The 17,361-nt window shown below is 37.5% G+C and overlaps 2 protein-coding genes across 4 annotated transcripts; both read right to left on the reverse strand.

The window, feature by feature from the left end:
• Positions 1–8,120: 8,120 nt before the first annotated feature.
• Positions 8,121–11,688, reverse strand: LOC130997651 (zinc finger CCCH domain-containing protein 11-like). Of its 2 annotated transcripts, none has more exons than XM_057923046.1 (8): positions 11,521–11,688; positions 11,301–11,385; positions 10,923–11,063; positions 10,718–10,815; positions 9,758–9,946; positions 9,480–9,610; positions 9,273–9,372; positions 8,121–8,617 (listed from the first exon to the last, which is right to left on the reverse strand). In XM_057923046.1, the coding sequence occupies exons 1-8, from the start codon at positions 11,686–11,688 to the stop codon at positions 8,417–8,419; spliced, it is 1,113 nt and encodes a 370-aa protein (XP_057779029.1). In that variant the 3' UTR covers positions 8,121–8,416. The 2 variants fall into 2 exon arrangements, with proteins under 2 accessions (XP_057779029.1, XP_057779028.1); XM_057923045.1 differs by having other exon boundaries at positions 9,270–9,372.
• Positions 11,689–11,852: 164 nt separating this feature from the next.
• LOC130997624 (DEAD-box ATP-dependent RNA helicase 42-like) lies at positions 11,853–16,413 on the reverse strand. Of its 2 annotated transcripts, none has more exons than XM_057923009.1 (3): positions 16,213–16,413; positions 15,726–16,134; positions 11,853–15,536 (listed from the first exon to the last, which is right to left on the reverse strand). In XM_057923009.1, exon 3 carries the CDS (start codon positions 15,454–15,456, stop codon positions 12,013–12,015), a length of 3,444 nt encoding a protein of 1,147 aa, XP_057778992.1. In that variant the 5' UTR covers positions 15,457–15,536; positions 15,726–16,134; positions 16,213–16,413; the 3' UTR covers positions 11,853–12,012. The 2 variants fall into 2 exon arrangements, with proteins under 2 accessions (XP_057778992.1, XP_057778993.1); XM_057923010.1 differs by having other exon boundaries at positions 15,726–16,040; positions 16,213–16,372.
• Between the last annotated feature and the right edge of the window lie 948 nt (positions 16,414–17,361).

Raw genomic sequence — 17,361 nt, forward strand, 5'->3', positions numbered from 1 at the left:
CTTTCAGAGTGCTTCATGCTCAGTGGGGAGCCATCAGAGGTCTGGCCCGTCCTTGGTTTATAAAGCATCTCAGAGAGATCATGATGGCATGTATCATCATGCACAAAATGATTGTAGAGCATGAAAGAGAATGTGTTGTGAACTGGAGACATGGCGACCTAGCAAATGGGGCGTCTAGCAGTAGCTCCGCCGATGCTCGTCAATCATTCTCGCCTTGTTTCGAAGGCTATTTGACGAGAGATTTAACTCTCAGAGATAGACATATGGTTGCAACGCATCAAAACAATTTGATCGAGCACATTTCGGTATGATTTGGACCATTAGGGCCGGAATAGTTATTTCTATGTTTATTTAAAATTTATGTGCGATTTTTTTAATTGATGTATTTTTCTTAATGTAATTTCATGGCATTTTAATTATTATAATTTTGAAATTTAAATTAAATCATAATTTAAAAATTCAAAATTAATTCATATAAGTTAACACGATGTGCCAAATTAATGCAGTAATTGACTCATAAGTGGACTCGGAACATGAATTAGTCAATTAAAGGCTCAACCAATATTGATACTCTTAAAATTTATAAGTTCTTTACAATAAATTTACCCAAACATCCCAAGTTTTGTAAGTTGCTAATTGTTTATGCCTATTAGAATAGGGTGAATAGGGTGCTTAATTAAGTTGATTGGATTAATTACTGTAACTTGCTAATATAAGAAGCTCGACTTGCACTACTGACTTTATTGAGTTTGGATCATGATTATGCCTTCCTACTTTATGTTTCCTTTTTCTTATAAGATATTGAGATGTGTACCTAATCTATATTTTTTATATAAAAAAAATAAATAAAAATATTTCTATACGCACTCATGTGCCTTCATATTTGATGTTTTATGGGAGTGAATGTTTACTATTTAGTTTACAAGTAATAATATCTCATTTATATGAAATAGAGATGGAACACCGAAGTCTCATTTAAAATTGAATTATCATTTTGGATGTCACGGCATCAAAAAAATAAGTATTTAGTGTTATTCTTCCTTTATATGAAGATTTGAAAATATGAATTCCGATCCTCCTTTCCTAATTTGAAAATGAGAATTACATGGGCGAGGATTCCAAACAATCAATGACAGTGGAAGTCAATTATTTTTAGTATTTCTACCGACCAAATGTGACGTCAAATCACCATGTAAATTACAAACAAACAATCACACGCGTCTTTCCAGTTGACTAACACTAGTATGCGCTACAACATCCTAAACACATGTAAAAAATCAATTAACGCAACAAATATATAGAAAAAGAAAAATGATGGAATTCAACTTTCAACCTCATTGTTTTACATAAAAGAATCTATTGTTTGAATTTCCTAAAATTTCTTTCAAATTAAGTTATGAATATATAATAAATTAAATTTTGTATACAGTTTGAATATATTATACATATATACAATTTATTTTCTCCATATACCAGTTTTAATAATCTTTCACATTACATGAATAAACACATGTATTTTTATATGTGAAAAGGGAAAGGAAATATGTGGATTTGCAGGTAAATGAATAAAGCAAACAGCCTCAAAAATCATTTTGCCGTACGAATAAATAATTTATGGAGTAGATGGCACGTTATTTAATGGCGGACAAAGGAAATGTAACCAATGTTTTTTGTATCCAATTATATGGACAAATTTCATGTCACTACTTGAAATTTATTCCCATGAACTCCATGGTCAATGAAATGCTTATTTGTCTAGCAACTACCTTCCAATATTGTTTTGCTCTCAGAATTAGTATATGTTTTCCATTTTTTGAAGTTTTATTCTGTTGAGTTGCATATTTGATTTTCGTTGTGAGAGAAACATTTCAACAACTTTTAGTGAACGTGATTCAATTATTAATAATTGTTAAAAAAAATTATTTAGGGACACTCTAGATACAAGAAACGAAAATGTTTTAACGTTCACTTTTCACCCTTCCCCTTCTTTTTAACTGAAAAATGAAGTCTTCATATTTCCAAATATCTTTCTTTAAAAAAAAAAATGACTTGGGGGAGTTGGGGAGGGGGAGCAGTGGAGTTTGAACCCGGAACCTCACTGTTCACACATAGGAGGTCGCACCGCTTGGTCGTAAAGTTTTTATTTTTGAGCATGAAATTTTTACTAACGCTACAAAGGTCACAAAGAAGTCTCAAGATACAAAGTCAATAATAATAATAATAATTGTTGAAATTTGATTAATGGTTTTTAACGCAACAAAGAAATTAAGTGCATTGGAGATATGGATGCAATGGTAATATGGAAGTAAGTAAAGCAAGCATTGGGCTTCAAAGAATTTGAGGGCTGAAGCCTACGAAGGCCTTTGAGAAAATGCTGATAAACTATTCTGGCACAAGACCATATGGACAAGGGAGGTTAAAAACAGTGTATCGACCAGACAGAGTATCTTAGCATCAGCCAGCACGTGCAATTAAAAGATATTTGCAGTGGAAAGTAGGAATTGATTTTCCTTATTATTAAAACATTGTGTTGCATTCTCTCACTCAAGTTATTGCTTTTATACATATAAATATAAATATATATATATATATATTAAAAAACTTTTGGTATACGCCACTGATAGCATCAATAAAACCTGTCATTTTAGTCTTACAAAACACTATCAAATAAAATGCACTAACGCAATATTCCTCGTTGTTTGGCATGAAATTCACGTAGAACAGGTACAGTTTAGCGGACATTAATAACAAAATATTTGATTTTCCACAGCAACTACATTTTGGAATTCTTCATGCTCCAACCGATTGGTGCGGCGACGCTGCGATATCGGCGGCCCCCGAGCTCGGATACAACAATTGCCGATGATTCCAAGAACTCCTAAAGTTTCAGAAGCTACGAAAATACTGCTCCAAAAAGCAAAACACAATCGCAAGAGAGTAGATTCAAACCAAGAATAAATAAATTAGACGAACTCCAAATTAATCGAAACTTAGAAAACAAATTAGATTTCAGATTTCCAAAAACCTTCTATCGATTTTCAATTTCCTTTATTCACAACTTCCAACAGATGTGCAAATGCAATTCCAAAAAAGCTAAAGTTAACATAGAATTAGGATTCCAAATTGACAACAACGACAACAAAAATCGAAATGAGAGATGTGTGCTAGGGTTACGATTTGTTAAAGAAAGATGTCCGTATCTATATCCTTTCGCTGTGTGTGTGTGTTTAATGTGTATAGGTGTTGCATATACATGTAGTGATGTTTATGTATAGAGAGAGAAATGTAGAGAGAAAGAGAGGGTTTCAGAAATGGAGACGGAGGTATGGTGCAGATAACGGGAGAAGAACAGTTGGTGCTCTGATTTGGTGTAGAGGGGGCGGTCCTGGTTCTTCCGGCACAGCTCGTTGGCTTTGTCCATGGCAAAGTCTAGGTAGGAGTTGAGCACAAGGTGTTTATTTTTTTTCCTGACACAGAGGGTGAAGCCGCGCTTCTACCTGTCCCTCTCGGTCTCTCCTCTATCGCTCGCCGCTCCTCCTCCGGTCTCTCCGCTGCCACAGTCCCCCCGTACGCAGCGTCGCCGCCGCAGCACGCAGCAGTCACCCAGCGCAGACTGCAACGCGCGGCTCGCACCATCTCCGCCTCTCCCAGCCTCCGCCCGGAGACGGAACCCCCCCACCCCCATTGCTCAGTCTCAGCTGCTCCGACCATTAAAAATATTAAAATAAATAATTAACGGTGTTAACTCTCCGTTAAGTCGAAGGGCTTAATTGGAGGAAAATAGGTACTTCAGGGGCTTAGTTGACACACCCCTGCCCGTAGGGTGCTAAACGTTCCAAGGGCCTCCACGTTATGGGTGAAATTGATACTTAACCCTAAAATCTATATAAATTTAATCTATAACAATAAAATGATGCAAATTGAATCTCATATTGATTTATGATACTTTTTTCAGTTCATAACCTAAATGAAAGTGTGTATTTCATGCCATTTTTATTAAACAAATTTTGAATCCCTGGTCTTTTTTTTTTCATAAAGCTTTAGAAAAATTAAAAATATAAATTGAATAATATATTTTGTAATCTTCTAATCAGATTAAATGATGCAATTTGAATCTCACATAGTATATAAGTTTGCATAAAACAAATCAATATTTGTATGCGTGTTCTATCAATGATAGGCATATTAAAATTTATATATAAGAAAAATTAAATTTATTAGTTCATTGTTAATTTATGGACTTCTATTGTTTGAAAACATAGTTATTGGCTGAATTATTATTAGTTAAATTAAATTAATTTTTTTTTAAAAAAATTAACTATTTATTTGGCCAACTAATTAATTAATTAGTCAAGTTATCTTATTGTAAAGAAGATGTTTAGTTGGCCAATAAATAGTTATATTTAAAGTAGATCAAATAAATAAGTTTTGTTATTTACTCCCTCCGTCCCAGCTTTTAGTATCCAACTTTCCTTTTTTGAAAGTTCCACATTTTAGTATCCATTTCTATTTTAAATAAAAGTAGGTGGGACCCTTACTCTACTTTAATTATTTTAACATTCACATAAAAGGTGAGACATCTATTCCACTCACAACACACACAATCACTTTATTAAAACTTGTGTCACTCTCAAATGTATACTAAAAGTCGGGACGGAGGGAGTATTATACAATCAAATCAACCAACTACAATACGAATTATTGATTTTTTTAGAACTAAATATATTACTTTGTTTAACTGGATTAACTAATAATCAGATTAAAAAATTCAATATTTGATGTAGGTTCGAGGGAAATTCAGTTTGGCGTAAATGTGGAAACTCTAAATGTTAGTTATCTAACTCAATTTTAAAAAACAGACGAGTTTACCACAATACTAACATTGAGAAACCTGGAAATCCTAATTGTCTGTTAAACATAAGATGATTTTCTAAATACTAACATTTATATATAAAATAAATTAAAATATAGTAAAACTTGGCTTAATATATTTAAAACTAATTCATCTTGATATGTCTGCATAATTTTTTTTATTTATTCAACGTTGCAAAATTATCTTTTGTATTAAAGTAATGACAATACAAATTAACCAATTGATTCATAAGCTTTTCCTCTAGGTATATGTTTTTTTTTTATAGTTGTAGACGAGATGATTCTCAAAATTAACTTTTGATATTTCAAACTCTAGACGAGATAATGTTAAAAAGTCAGAGATGTTCTATCGAGCTTCATACGAGATGTACTTAAAAGTCGATTTTGCTCCAAACAATATGATGTTCATAGGTTAGAATTGGTTCGCGAAACTCCAAACGAGATGATGCTTATAACTAAATTCCGGTCCTTTAAGCTTCAAATGAGATACTAATTAGCTGCAGTCTTCAAACTCCAAATGAGTGATGCTTAGAACTCAGCTCTGATCTATCAAACTATGGACAAGATGATGCTTACAAGTCAGTTATAGTCTTTCAAGTTCCACACGAGATAATGCTTACAAGTCAGTTATGATCTTACGAGTATTTTGGCTCTAAACAATATGATGCTCAGAAATTAGAAGTGGTTTGTCAAGCTCCAAATAGGGATGGCAACGGGCCGGATCTGGATCGGGTCTGGCTAATACTAGATCCAGATCCATTTTTATATACCAGATCCAAATCCAGATCCGTGGATTTGAAAATTTTGGAACCAGATCCAGATCCGTCAGATCCGCAGGTCCACGGGTCCAGATCCATGGATCTACTATTTTTAAATTAAATTAAAAAAATTTCACAAAATCAACAACATCTAACTTCCATCATGAAAAATATAACACAAAATACTTTTATCTAATTACTTTTAGTTTTTATTCTTTTGAATATAATTTATTTATTATTTTTAATTTAGTTAATATTATTAGTAAACTAATATATAAAATATAAAAAATATATATAAAATAAAACGGATCCTCGGGTCGGATCTGGGCCGGATCCGGATCTAAAATTTTAAGATCCAGATCCAGATCCGTTTTCAAAACTGAGATCCAAATCCGTCGTGTCCAAACAATTGAGATCCAGATCCGTAAAAACAGATCTGGATCTACGGATCTGGACCGGGTCCAAGATCCACTGCCATCCCTAGCTCCAAACGAGATGATGCTCATAACTTAATTTCGGCCTTTGAAGCTTCAAATGAGATAATGCTTAGCACTCAGCTCCGATCATACAAGCTCCAAATGAGCGATGCTTAGAACTCAACTCCGATCTATCGAATTATAGACGAGGTGATGCTCACAAGTCAGTTATAGTCTTCAAGCTCCACGCGAAATGATGCTCACAAGTCAGTTATAGTCTTGCAAGCTCTAAATGAGATGCTGCTCGCAAGTCGGGTTTTATCTTTCAAGTTGAAGATGAGATGGTACTTGTAAGCCAAATCTCATATAACAAGCTTCAGATAAGATAATGATATTTCAAGTTACAGACAAGATGATGCTTAAAATCTTGTAAGGTTCGAATGAGACGATGTTCACATATAAGATGAATTTTCTATACACGATTAACAAAAAATACGATGCGCCAATCCTTCATCATATCCTATGTTAAATATACCTAAATATTTTTCTTCTTATTATTCTAAAATCTCCAACATAACATCAACTTTTGATAAAATTTCATCAAATAAAAATTTATATAAAAAGACAATCTATTTCAAATCTCAACAAAAAATTAACACTGATCAAAATCGTTGAGATTATTATAACTTGAACTGTACCAACAATTTATTTTAATCAAAGAAAATTAAAATTTAAAAATAATTTATATAAATATCATTTCATACGCTATAATGAAAAATAAAGTACAAAATTTCCCGTCGAAATTCGACGTGTTACACACTAGTTCTTCTATTAAAAGATATTTGCAGTGGAAAGTAGGAATTGATTTTCCTTATTATTAAAACATTGTGTTACATTCTCTCACTCAAGTTATTGCTTTTATACATATATATATATATATATATATATATATATATATATATATATAGTAATGTGCAGGAGGCTGGGGAATGGACGGAGGAAGGATGGGTGTGGGATCTCAAGTGGCGAAGGGAGCTGAGGGAGAGGGAGAAGGAGATGGAGGAAAATTTGAGGTCAGTCATTGGGGCAATTTCTCCTTGCCTAGAACTTATGGACGGCTGGAGCTGGAAGAACGCAGCGGGGGGGAACTTCTCGACTAAAGCGGCCTATGAGGAGTGCGCAAAGGCGGAAGGTGATCATTTTGGGAGACACATTGTAGCTAGTGCCCAAATGTGGACGGCACCGGCTCCTCACAAAGCCAGAGTGACAGCTTGGAGAAGCATTTGTAACAGGCTGCCAACCTGCGAAAACCTTCTCAAAAGGAATGTCCTCATCCCAGCCGAAGAACAGTGGTGCAATGCATGTGTGTGGAGGGAGGAAACAGCTGAACATTCTTTTCTCCATTGTCCGAAAGTCGATCGCGTGTGGGACAAAATCAATCAATGGATTGGAATGGAAACGGCTAAACCACAAAAAGTCGAAGATCATTTCATATCTTTCATTGGAGGAGGAAGAGGTAAAAGAAACAAGAACTTCCTTAAAGCTCTTTGGATTGGGACTGTTTGGCTGATCTGGAAGTATAGGAATGAGAGTAGGTTTGAGAACAAGAATTGGGAGGTGTCCAATCTTGTTAATGAGGTCAAAGGGAGGCTTTGGAGTTGGAACAAAATCTTCCATGTTGTCGAGTTCAATGTTTCTTTTACTTTGTGGTGCTCTAACGAGTTCGCACCACTTGTTTGATGTTTTTGGTACTCCTAGTACCACCCCAGTTTTTTAATGAATTTTTTATTGATCAAAAAAAAAATATATATATATATATATATATATATATATATATATTCATCCACCAAAATGATGCATCCACCGTAGATCTTGATGATCGAATGACTTAAAATGGTTCTCCGTTCTAATTTTATTTAGTGGTTCTTATTTGAACCTCTCCCTATATATATATATATTAAAAAACTTTTGGTATACGCCACTGATAGCATCAATAAAACCTGTCATTTTAGTCTTACAAAACACTATCAAATAAAATGCACTAACGCAATATTCCTCGTTGTTTGGCATGAAATTCACGTAGAACAGGTACAGTTTAGCGGACATTAATAACAAAATATTTGATTTTCCACAGCAACTACATTTTGGAATTCTTCATGCTCCAATCTTCCCACGCAGGAATAATTGACTGCAAATAATTCTAGTCTCTAAACATACAAAACTTAGTGTAATTGATGTCTGCAATGAAAAATCCTCATCTACTTTCACAAAATTGCTTCAGCAGTCACCGAGATCAAATAATACATTCATTCAGATAATTAGTCAAAAATCCGATCGATTTCTCACTTTTTTTCGGGAATAATAAGATGATCATGCGCTGCCGCCGGGTTCTTTGATTTGTAATGTTGTTCTCGATAGGCTAGCTTCCAGTTCATCTAGCTCATCCATGTCAAGATCATCGTCATCGTCCTCATCCTCGTCGTTATCATCAACATGATTAGAAATATCTTCTGCATTTCGTGCAGTTGATGAAGACGAACTTGGCCCGTCAATAGCAGGACTGTTATCAGTCTGAATATAAGAGAGTCAAAACATCAGTGACTGCCATCAAAATGTACAGGATAACAAGATATATGAAGCTCTACAAACTAATAAGAGCAAAAGCATCATCCTGGCCGGGAAAATATTTCTGCCACTATGATCAGCTCAGAAAGTAGGAAAGATCTCCGTGATACACACTTGTACCTAAATATACAGTATATTGTATGTACCTTTTTACGATCCAAGATTGGACCAGACAACTCTTTGGACGCTTCACATTTGATAAAAAGATGTAAAGAGAACAACCGACAACATTAAGTAGGGTCTTTCACTACTATGAGGTGATTCATATAGACTGTAACTTACTAGAGAACCAAATTATTAATGATTTTTGGAGTATGTTTATTTTTTTCTATGGGTGTGGAAGACTTCTCAAGAGCTATAAGATTCCATGCTGGTTCGACAAACAGCTAGATATAGTTAAGGGGAATCATATCTGATAGGAGAACTTTTTACCGCTTGACAATGCTAAAAACATTTTAATCCTTACGTTGCTTCATGATTTTTGCAATTTCTATCCACTACATTTTCTCATTTTGAAAACCAGGCAATATTTCAGCGAGAAAGAAACCTATCAGATCTTCAACTAAAAGATAAGAGTAGTAGGACAGAGACAACGTACTACATTCTGCGCGACATCTGGTTCCTCTTCTCTCTGGTACTTGTCGTACGCCTCAGCATCATCAACAAACAAGCTTGCATCTAAGAGGAACAGCTCACGGCCACTGGTAAATAAGAAAGCAAATATTAAGACTATACTTTATTATCCAGCAGGCACACGAGGACAAGAATACCAAAACATGAATATGAGAAGTCCCTGCAGAAGAATTACCTCATGCGGTCATTCTTGGCTCTCTCTGCCCTTTGAGCAGCCAATCCAGCTTCTCTCTCATCCACCTTTTTCTTCTTCCATTGCATGAACAAGTCTGTAGTCATAGGAGTACAGGTAGATACTTTTGCACGCTGAAAAAAAGAAGTACAAAACCTATTAGCACAATAAATTTACATTAGGGGCTCGAAGTTAGTGCAGAGAATAAACTAAAGAGGCAACACAATCCACAGAAATTCTAATCAATTAGAACATATATAACTCCACCAGGCAGAATTTACCTGGTTTTCTATCTCTTCCTCAATGGTAATCTTCTGAGCTTCCTCCTCCAAAAGGGCCTTCATTTGAGATTTTAGAATATATCCAGGTGGAAGTGCATGCCGGTAATGGCATTCTTTAATACCATTTGGGCAAACCCAAAACCAACCATATTGTTTTTTCTCCACTGCCTCCAAAAAGTATTTACATACCTGCAGCAAAGTGAGAAGAGAAACTTAGTGTTTTAATGACAAAGAAAGTTTTTTCATAAAATTCCAAATCGAATCAGGATGCCACTTAATATAATTGCACATAAACATTGTCACCAAGCCAATTCAAATAGACTCGCAATAGCTTATTTTTTGTTTATGAATCATTTTAAGTGGAAAAGAAGCGCAGCTCAGCATGTTTGTCGACTTGTAGTCATTTCTAACAGAATACTAACCCCAGTCCTTACTCATCAAAATGAGGTGTGTGAATTAAATTTGTTATAAACCGAGGCTCTTTGTCAAAGACACCAACAAAAACTTTTTTCTATTTACATATATCTAAAGGAAATTCTAAAATTTCCTTAAGCAGTTCAATGAATCCTATAAATTTTGTCTTGTATCACTATGACATGGTGACACCCATGATGATCCTCCATTGAGCTTCCAATAAGCATATGCTGTGCCACCAAACAAAAGAAGAGTTTCTACTGTCGTCATTACCAAATATTGTGTGTGGAAGCAACCAAAACAAACATTTTACTCAACATATGATTCAGAATCATTTTACTCATCCCTTTTTTCTTCTACAATTATGGCTTTGTGCTCACGAGAAGCTTAATGCTAACACCTAGAAAATCCTATGCATCGATTGAGATTTCCAATAAAGGAAAAAGAATAATACTAAAAATCCAGTTGAACAATGTCAATCAGTAACAATTTTAGACAACAAGATAAAAATTTATAGCTAAGCCAACTTAACAGACAAATGCTTACTATATCAGTAGGCTTATTCATGTTGTTGTACTCATTGCTCTTGGAGGCGACAACCTTCTCCAATTTTTCTTGATCCCAATCCTCCATGGTTCCTTGTTCTTTTTGTTTGGTGCAAAGATTAAACATTAAAAAAAATGCATTAGAATTTTTGGGTTAGACTTGAAGATGTTATTCAGAATGGTGATTAGACAGCCAAAGTATCAACCTTCCTCCCGTGTATCACTATAGATGTCTATCTTCTCTCCTTTCCTCTGCACATTCAAGTCATGGGAGAATTTGCACTTAAACCCTTTTGCACATTGCCCCACCTTGAAATGCTCGCATAGTATAGATTTTGGATCAACACCTGAACGCAGCATTATAAAGAGTATAATCTGGTTTTGCAAATGACCAAGCAAACATAATACCAAATTAAAGGCCAACAAGAAGATTCAAAGAATTCAACATAGCCTCTCACTAACAAACTGGTAAATAAGATTGTAAATATGGATTTAGCCATACGAATTAGAGAGAAATTGTCCTAATACATACTCCTAATAATACCTTTCTACATCAATAGATAAAATCTCTGAGAAAAACTCACCAACAGGCACTTTAGGCTGTTTTACAGCAACTTTAAACAACTCACTAGGCTCCTTCTCTCTAGCTTTCTCCTCCTCTTTCTTCTTCTGTACTTTTTTTTCCCCATAATTAAAAATAAGAAGAAAAATCAACCAGTGAGCAATTCCAATTTGCACACACAATACAAGCAATCATTGATAGCTCAAAACTAGGAAAAACAAAGTAGAATACTACAATTTGACCTGTGCTTGGAGTTTGCTGGGGTCGGGTTTGGGCTGTCCAGACTGCTTGAGAGACTGCACGTACTTCTGTACATTCTTAGATTTGTTCTTGTTCTTCAATCCGAAAGTTTTGTCCTCGACCACCTTCTGCTTCTTCGCTATATCCGCTTTCGATTGCTTGGGAGGCATTTTTCCCCTCTTTTATTTCTGCTTGACGAGTAAGTCTGTGCACTAAAATTACACTTCCCACAATACAAGATGAAAGCTTTGGGCTAAGCTTAAGTCATGGTCAAACAACGGGCATTATAATTTATAGCATAAACAATAAATGAAGATGAAGGGGCCAAAAGGTATGAGGGAACTATACAACAACAGAGATGGCACTCTAGAGCAATAGCGCAACAAAATCTTACATGTAATGTAATCCAAGATTGTTTGCAAAATATGGAGAAACGAAACAATATTTAGAGTAAAAAGGGAGAGTTGAAATGAAGGTAGCAAAAATGTAGGGTCCTAGACAACAGAGTATCGGCCAGGTTGCGCTGAACCTGGTAGCGATGAAGCTTGATTTGTAATCTCCTCCAAGACCCGCTTGAGATCCGCCTTGGCCCTCTTGACTGATTGCTCCGTCGGGCCCTCAATGAACAAGTAAAGCTTCCTCTCTCCCGGTCCTGCAATCTTCCCCGGTGGGTAGTACTGACCTCGAGTCGTGATGGCTGCTCCTGTCCATTCCGATATCGGACCCAGCGTTTCCTTGTGTGTCACCTTCCAACGAGCATTTTGAGGGAAATCATTTATTTCCAATTCTGCTTCATAGTGTTCAGGCATAGCATCAGCCTGAATCTTTGCCAAGTTATGCTGCAAATTCATCAGCGCTGCCAGAGCCGCTGCCTTGGCTGCTGCGTCGTTGCCACCTGTTTGCATTCCACCTCCAGGGACTACCGCTGATGCCACCCCGCCACCATTTTGAATGAGCTGCCCGGATGTCATGGGTGCCGTCACTGAAGCAGCAGCCGCACTTGCTTTGGTAGCAGAAGCCAAAGCTTGAGCAAGTGCTGCTTGGTGAGAAATGTCACCACCTGCTTTTCTAATTCCTTCGTCTTCATCTTCTGAATCTGATTTATCCTCCTCAAACCCATACTCCTTCGCCTGAGCTTTCTTCGCGGCTCTCCTGACTTCGTCCTCCTCTTCATTAAATTTGAAACCACTGCCACCGTAACCAGTCCCGTGGGCTTGCTCAAGCCCTTGATTCACCTTGGCCATGAAGCCATCAGCTAAGGCCTTGAGGTCTTCTGGAACACTCTGTTCCGATAATTCTAAGGCTTTAACGAGATCTGGTCCGTATCTTGCATCCTCCTCTGAGATGAATGTGATAGCACATCCCTTTTTACCAGCTCGGCCAGTTCTACCAACGCGATGGACGTAGTCCTCATAATGGTTAGGGACATCAAAATTAACGACTAGTTCAAGATCTTTGACATCTAAACCTCTAGCAGCAATACTTGTAGCAATCAATATATTGCAGACATTACTCTTAAAATCAGCTAATGTGGATTCACGGTCTGTTTGATCCTTTCCACCGTGAAGTGATACACACGGATATCCAGATTTAAGCAAATCCTTAAACAGTGCATCACACTTCTCTTGTGTATGGACAAAAATCAGTATCTTTCCCTTCTCATACCATTCTCCAAGTAGTTCTAAGAGTCTAAGGAACCTATCACTTTCAGGTCTTACCTCAACTAGTTGGGTAATGTCCTTGTTCACAACACTCCTACCACCTACCTGAAGTTCAACAGGTTTATTCAATACTTTACGTGCCAAAATCTCAACTTGGCGAGGGAAAGTCGCAGAAAATAGCACAGTTTGGCGATCAGGTCTTGTATTTTGGACGATTCTCGTGATTTGAGGTTCAAAACCCATATCAAACATCCGATCAGCTTCATCCATGACCAAGTAAGTAACACGACGCAGATTTGTAATTTTACCACCACTAGTACATAATATATCAATCATTCTACCTGGGGTGCAAACAACAATCTCAGTCCCTCGCTTCAATTCACTGATCTGCTGAGCAACCCCAGAACCTCCATATACAGGCACACAGCTGAGACCCAAAACCTTTGTAAACTTCTTTATATCACTATGGATTTGCTGAACAAGCTCTCTTGTGGGAGCCATAATAAGCCCAATGGGCCCATCACCTGACATCAAAGGAGGCTGATCCTTAATGTGTCGCAACATGGGCAGGACAAATGCTAAGGTTTTGCCAGATCCTGTTTTTGCAATACCAATGCAGTCCCGACCACTCATAATTACGGGCAAGGCTTGCGCTTGAATCGGCATTGGCTTCTCATAATTAAGCTTCTTAATAGTATCCAAAATTTTCGTGGCCAACCCTGTTTGGTGCCAGGTTTTGACTGGTTTAGGTACATCCTTTCCATGTATCTTCAATTCCAGTTGTTTCCTATGCGCAGCCACTTCCTCAGATGTCATCCTGGAAATTTCCTTCACTTCAGTGTAGAAATTCTTGCGGAAGGAAGGATAATCAATTTTTGAATGGTCAACTATTGAAAGCTTCTCCACCTTGGTCTTCTTCACCCGTTTCATGAATTCTTCATCATCTTCCTCCTCCAAAGGATCTTCCTCATTTTCAATTTCTCCATAGTCCGAATCAGAGTTATCTCCAGGAATAATTCTTCCCATAGATTTGCTCTTCCCCCTTTTAGTGTTCTCTGAGTTTATTTTACCATTTCTTTCAACTAATTCAGGACCAGAGTCATTTGAAGTCGGAGGCACAACATTGTTTAGTTTCTCAACTTCAGGTAAAACCATAGAATTCATAAACGCATCTAAGGGGTCAATTTCTTCATCATCAACAGCATTATCTCCAACACTTTGCGTGGTAGGAGCTGCCTCATTCACAGAGTCTATAGACATGCCATTTCCATCCTCTCCAACGGGCTTCACAGTTCCATCCTCATCCTCATCCACATCCATTGTTTCTCTTTCCTGAGGACCAGCTTCTTCATCATCAGATTCCCCTTCCAGTGTCCAAGTTTTGCCAGATTCAGGTTCATGAGTAACAGGCACCCCAAGTTTTTCTATCTCGGATTCCTCTTTCTTCCTTCTCAGCTCTTGCCACTCCTGAACTCTCCTTCTCCTTTTTTCCATCTCATCGTCCAATCGCTGTTGCTCTTCAGCTAAATCTCCTCCCCAACTCTTTTCTTTCTTATCTTCTGAATCTCCGTCTCCCTTCTTCCGTGAACTATTGTCTTCGCTGCCATCCCTATGCCGGTTGGCCTTACTATTTTGTTCTGAATCCCTGGTTTGATGATCCTCCTCTTTCTTGCGCTTTTTTCTCTCATGGTCTTTAACATCCTCATCACTACTGTGTGACCTATCCCTGTCTCGACGTTTTTCCTTTTCATGTTTCCTCTCTCTCTCCTTCCTTTCTCTCTCTCTGTCCCTAGCTCTTTCCCTTCTCTCCCTCTCCCTTTCCCTTTCTCGCTCCACATGCCTCTCCCGCTCCCTCTCTCTTTCCTTCTCCCTCTCTCTTTCTTTATCCCGCCCTCTATCTCTATCCCTTCCCCTTTCCTTCTCTTTTTCCCTGTCTTCCCGATCTCTATCTACCTCTCTATCATCCTTGTCCTTTTCTCTGCCTTTAGCCTTGTCTCTAGGCCTCTCATCATCATGGTTCCTGGCTCTCTCCTGTTCTTGTTCCTTGTCACGACGCTTCGACTTGTGTTTTTCTCTGTCCCTGTGCTTGTCATCAACACTCTTTTCTCTCTCGTGGCGACTATCGCGGTCCCTGTCCCTGTCCCTGTCCCTGTCCCTGTCCTTGTGCCTCTCACCATTCCTCTCTTTTTCACGCTTTCGATCCTCTCTATGGTGACTTACTTTCACTTCCTCATTTTCAGAGCCCTCCCTCCTAGACTTGCTTTTAGGTTCTTCCATGGATCCGGTCAATATGAAAATGGTGGCAGTCTATCTCTAAGCTCTCTAGAGACTGGCTTACGCCTCAATCGGGATGAACGCTGTAAAAAATAGGGGGAACAGCTATATCTTAAAATTCTTGAATCCAAAAAAATATTACGATAAATTATTCGGCGACAAGCATGAAAACAATCGCATTATGGGCAGAAATTATAGATACTTCCCAGAGATCCATTGATAAAATTTCAAATCGAAGAAATATGTGAAACCCTAAAATGGCAAAAGCTTACCTTGTCCTCCTTTCGTATTCCTGTAAGAAGCGACAAATTGAGTGAAATCAGGTGTTCACCGGCGGGCCAACTTGCACGAGTATAAATGCACAACACCGGCGAAGAACACGCTGGTGGCTATTTGGAGTAGAGAGGGTCGTCAGACGCCGTGAAATTGGAGGGAGCTGGTTAATTGGTCCAACTATGGCGGTTGCTATCGCCACAACGGCAGAAAGCGGAGATCAACGGCGGAGGACGCCGGCGTTCTACTCACGGGCGGTTTAGGGTTCCGTTTAAAAGGAAAACTATGCTTCTCTCTTTTCTTTATAACTAGACCTAAACAGAGACCAATTGAATATCACTGAAGCTCGTTCTCTCACAGAAACAGAGCAAAAAACACACACAAAACGCGCACGCGTGCGTATTCTCCCTGCGAATTCACACCGAAAAAAACTTAAAGGTTTTTTCTAAGCACTAGTGAATACAGAAGGCGGGCGGATTTGCAAACCTCATTTGGGGCGGGAGGCGCCATGACAGTCATGTGAGGAGAAGTCGAGTAGAATTTGAGGCAGAATTAAACCTAGATTGGATTGGATTGGATTTTGATGGGAATTTTGCAGATGTTTTCAGGTTTAGGAAAATGGAAGTCAGGGTGCAAAGGGGGTAAAAGGTCATTTTTTTATTTTTTCAATTGCCCATTAAAGTAATTATTTTTATAATATTCGAAAACTTTTAGGGTGTGTTTGATATAAAAATGAGATAAAGGGTGATAAATAAAACTTAGATAAATAATATCTAGATAAATAATACCAGGGGGAGGAGATATTAAATTTCTTAGTGAAACAGTAGATTTGTTGTTATTTGTTGCGGGCCTTCTCACAATTGCGGGCTTCTCTTGTAATTGAAATATTGCATCAAACATAATATTAGGTGAGTTAAATAAGTAATATAGGGCTTATGGCCCCTATCAAAAGGTACTATTAATATACATTGTTGTTCTTATGTTTCATTTGAGACAAAACTTGGCTACATTTGCCTATTTTATAATTTTTCCCTTTCATTGTGAGGAGAAATCTGCATTCAAGTGAACAATATCTTGGATATTAGTTAAATAAATATATTTGGTGCACGTGTGTTGGTCTAATAGTAGAGTAGCTAATATGAACTCGAATCTAAAATTTTACTTCTCAAATATAAATAATTTGTAGTATTTTTTTAACTAAAAGGGTGCCATCTTATAACGTAAAATCGGAAAAAAAGCAATATCTAGAAGCCAATTCGGAAAATCGATCTTCCAGATCATAACATCAGAAAAAGAAAAAGAGTGTCGGGCAAGCTCATAGGCTGCACGGTTCGCCTTCACAGCGCATATGAAGAAAATCCACCACCCCATGCTGACGAGAGCGATAAAAAAACCTCCCCCAAATCATCGCACAACGACTCCGCTCTTTGACTCCGATCCGAGAGAACATGAGTAGCTAACAATGAATCAGTGTACACCACAACCGGGCCAAAATCATTCTCTAAGCAATGTCCCACAGAAAAGCATAATAGCGTGGAGTTCACCCATAAGAACTGTAGCGGTGAAGCTGATGGTTTGACACCCAGCCAAAATAACTTTTCCTTTAAAGTCACGAATAATAAACTCAACCCAGAC

This window comes from Salvia miltiorrhiza, chromosome 8 (assembly GCF_028751815.1).
Source record: "Salvia miltiorrhiza cultivar Shanhuang (shh) chromosome 8, IMPLAD_Smil_shh, whole genome shotgun sequence".
Classification (NCBI taxonomy): Eukaryota; Viridiplantae; Streptophyta; class Magnoliopsida; order Lamiales; family Lamiaceae; genus Salvia; species Salvia miltiorrhiza.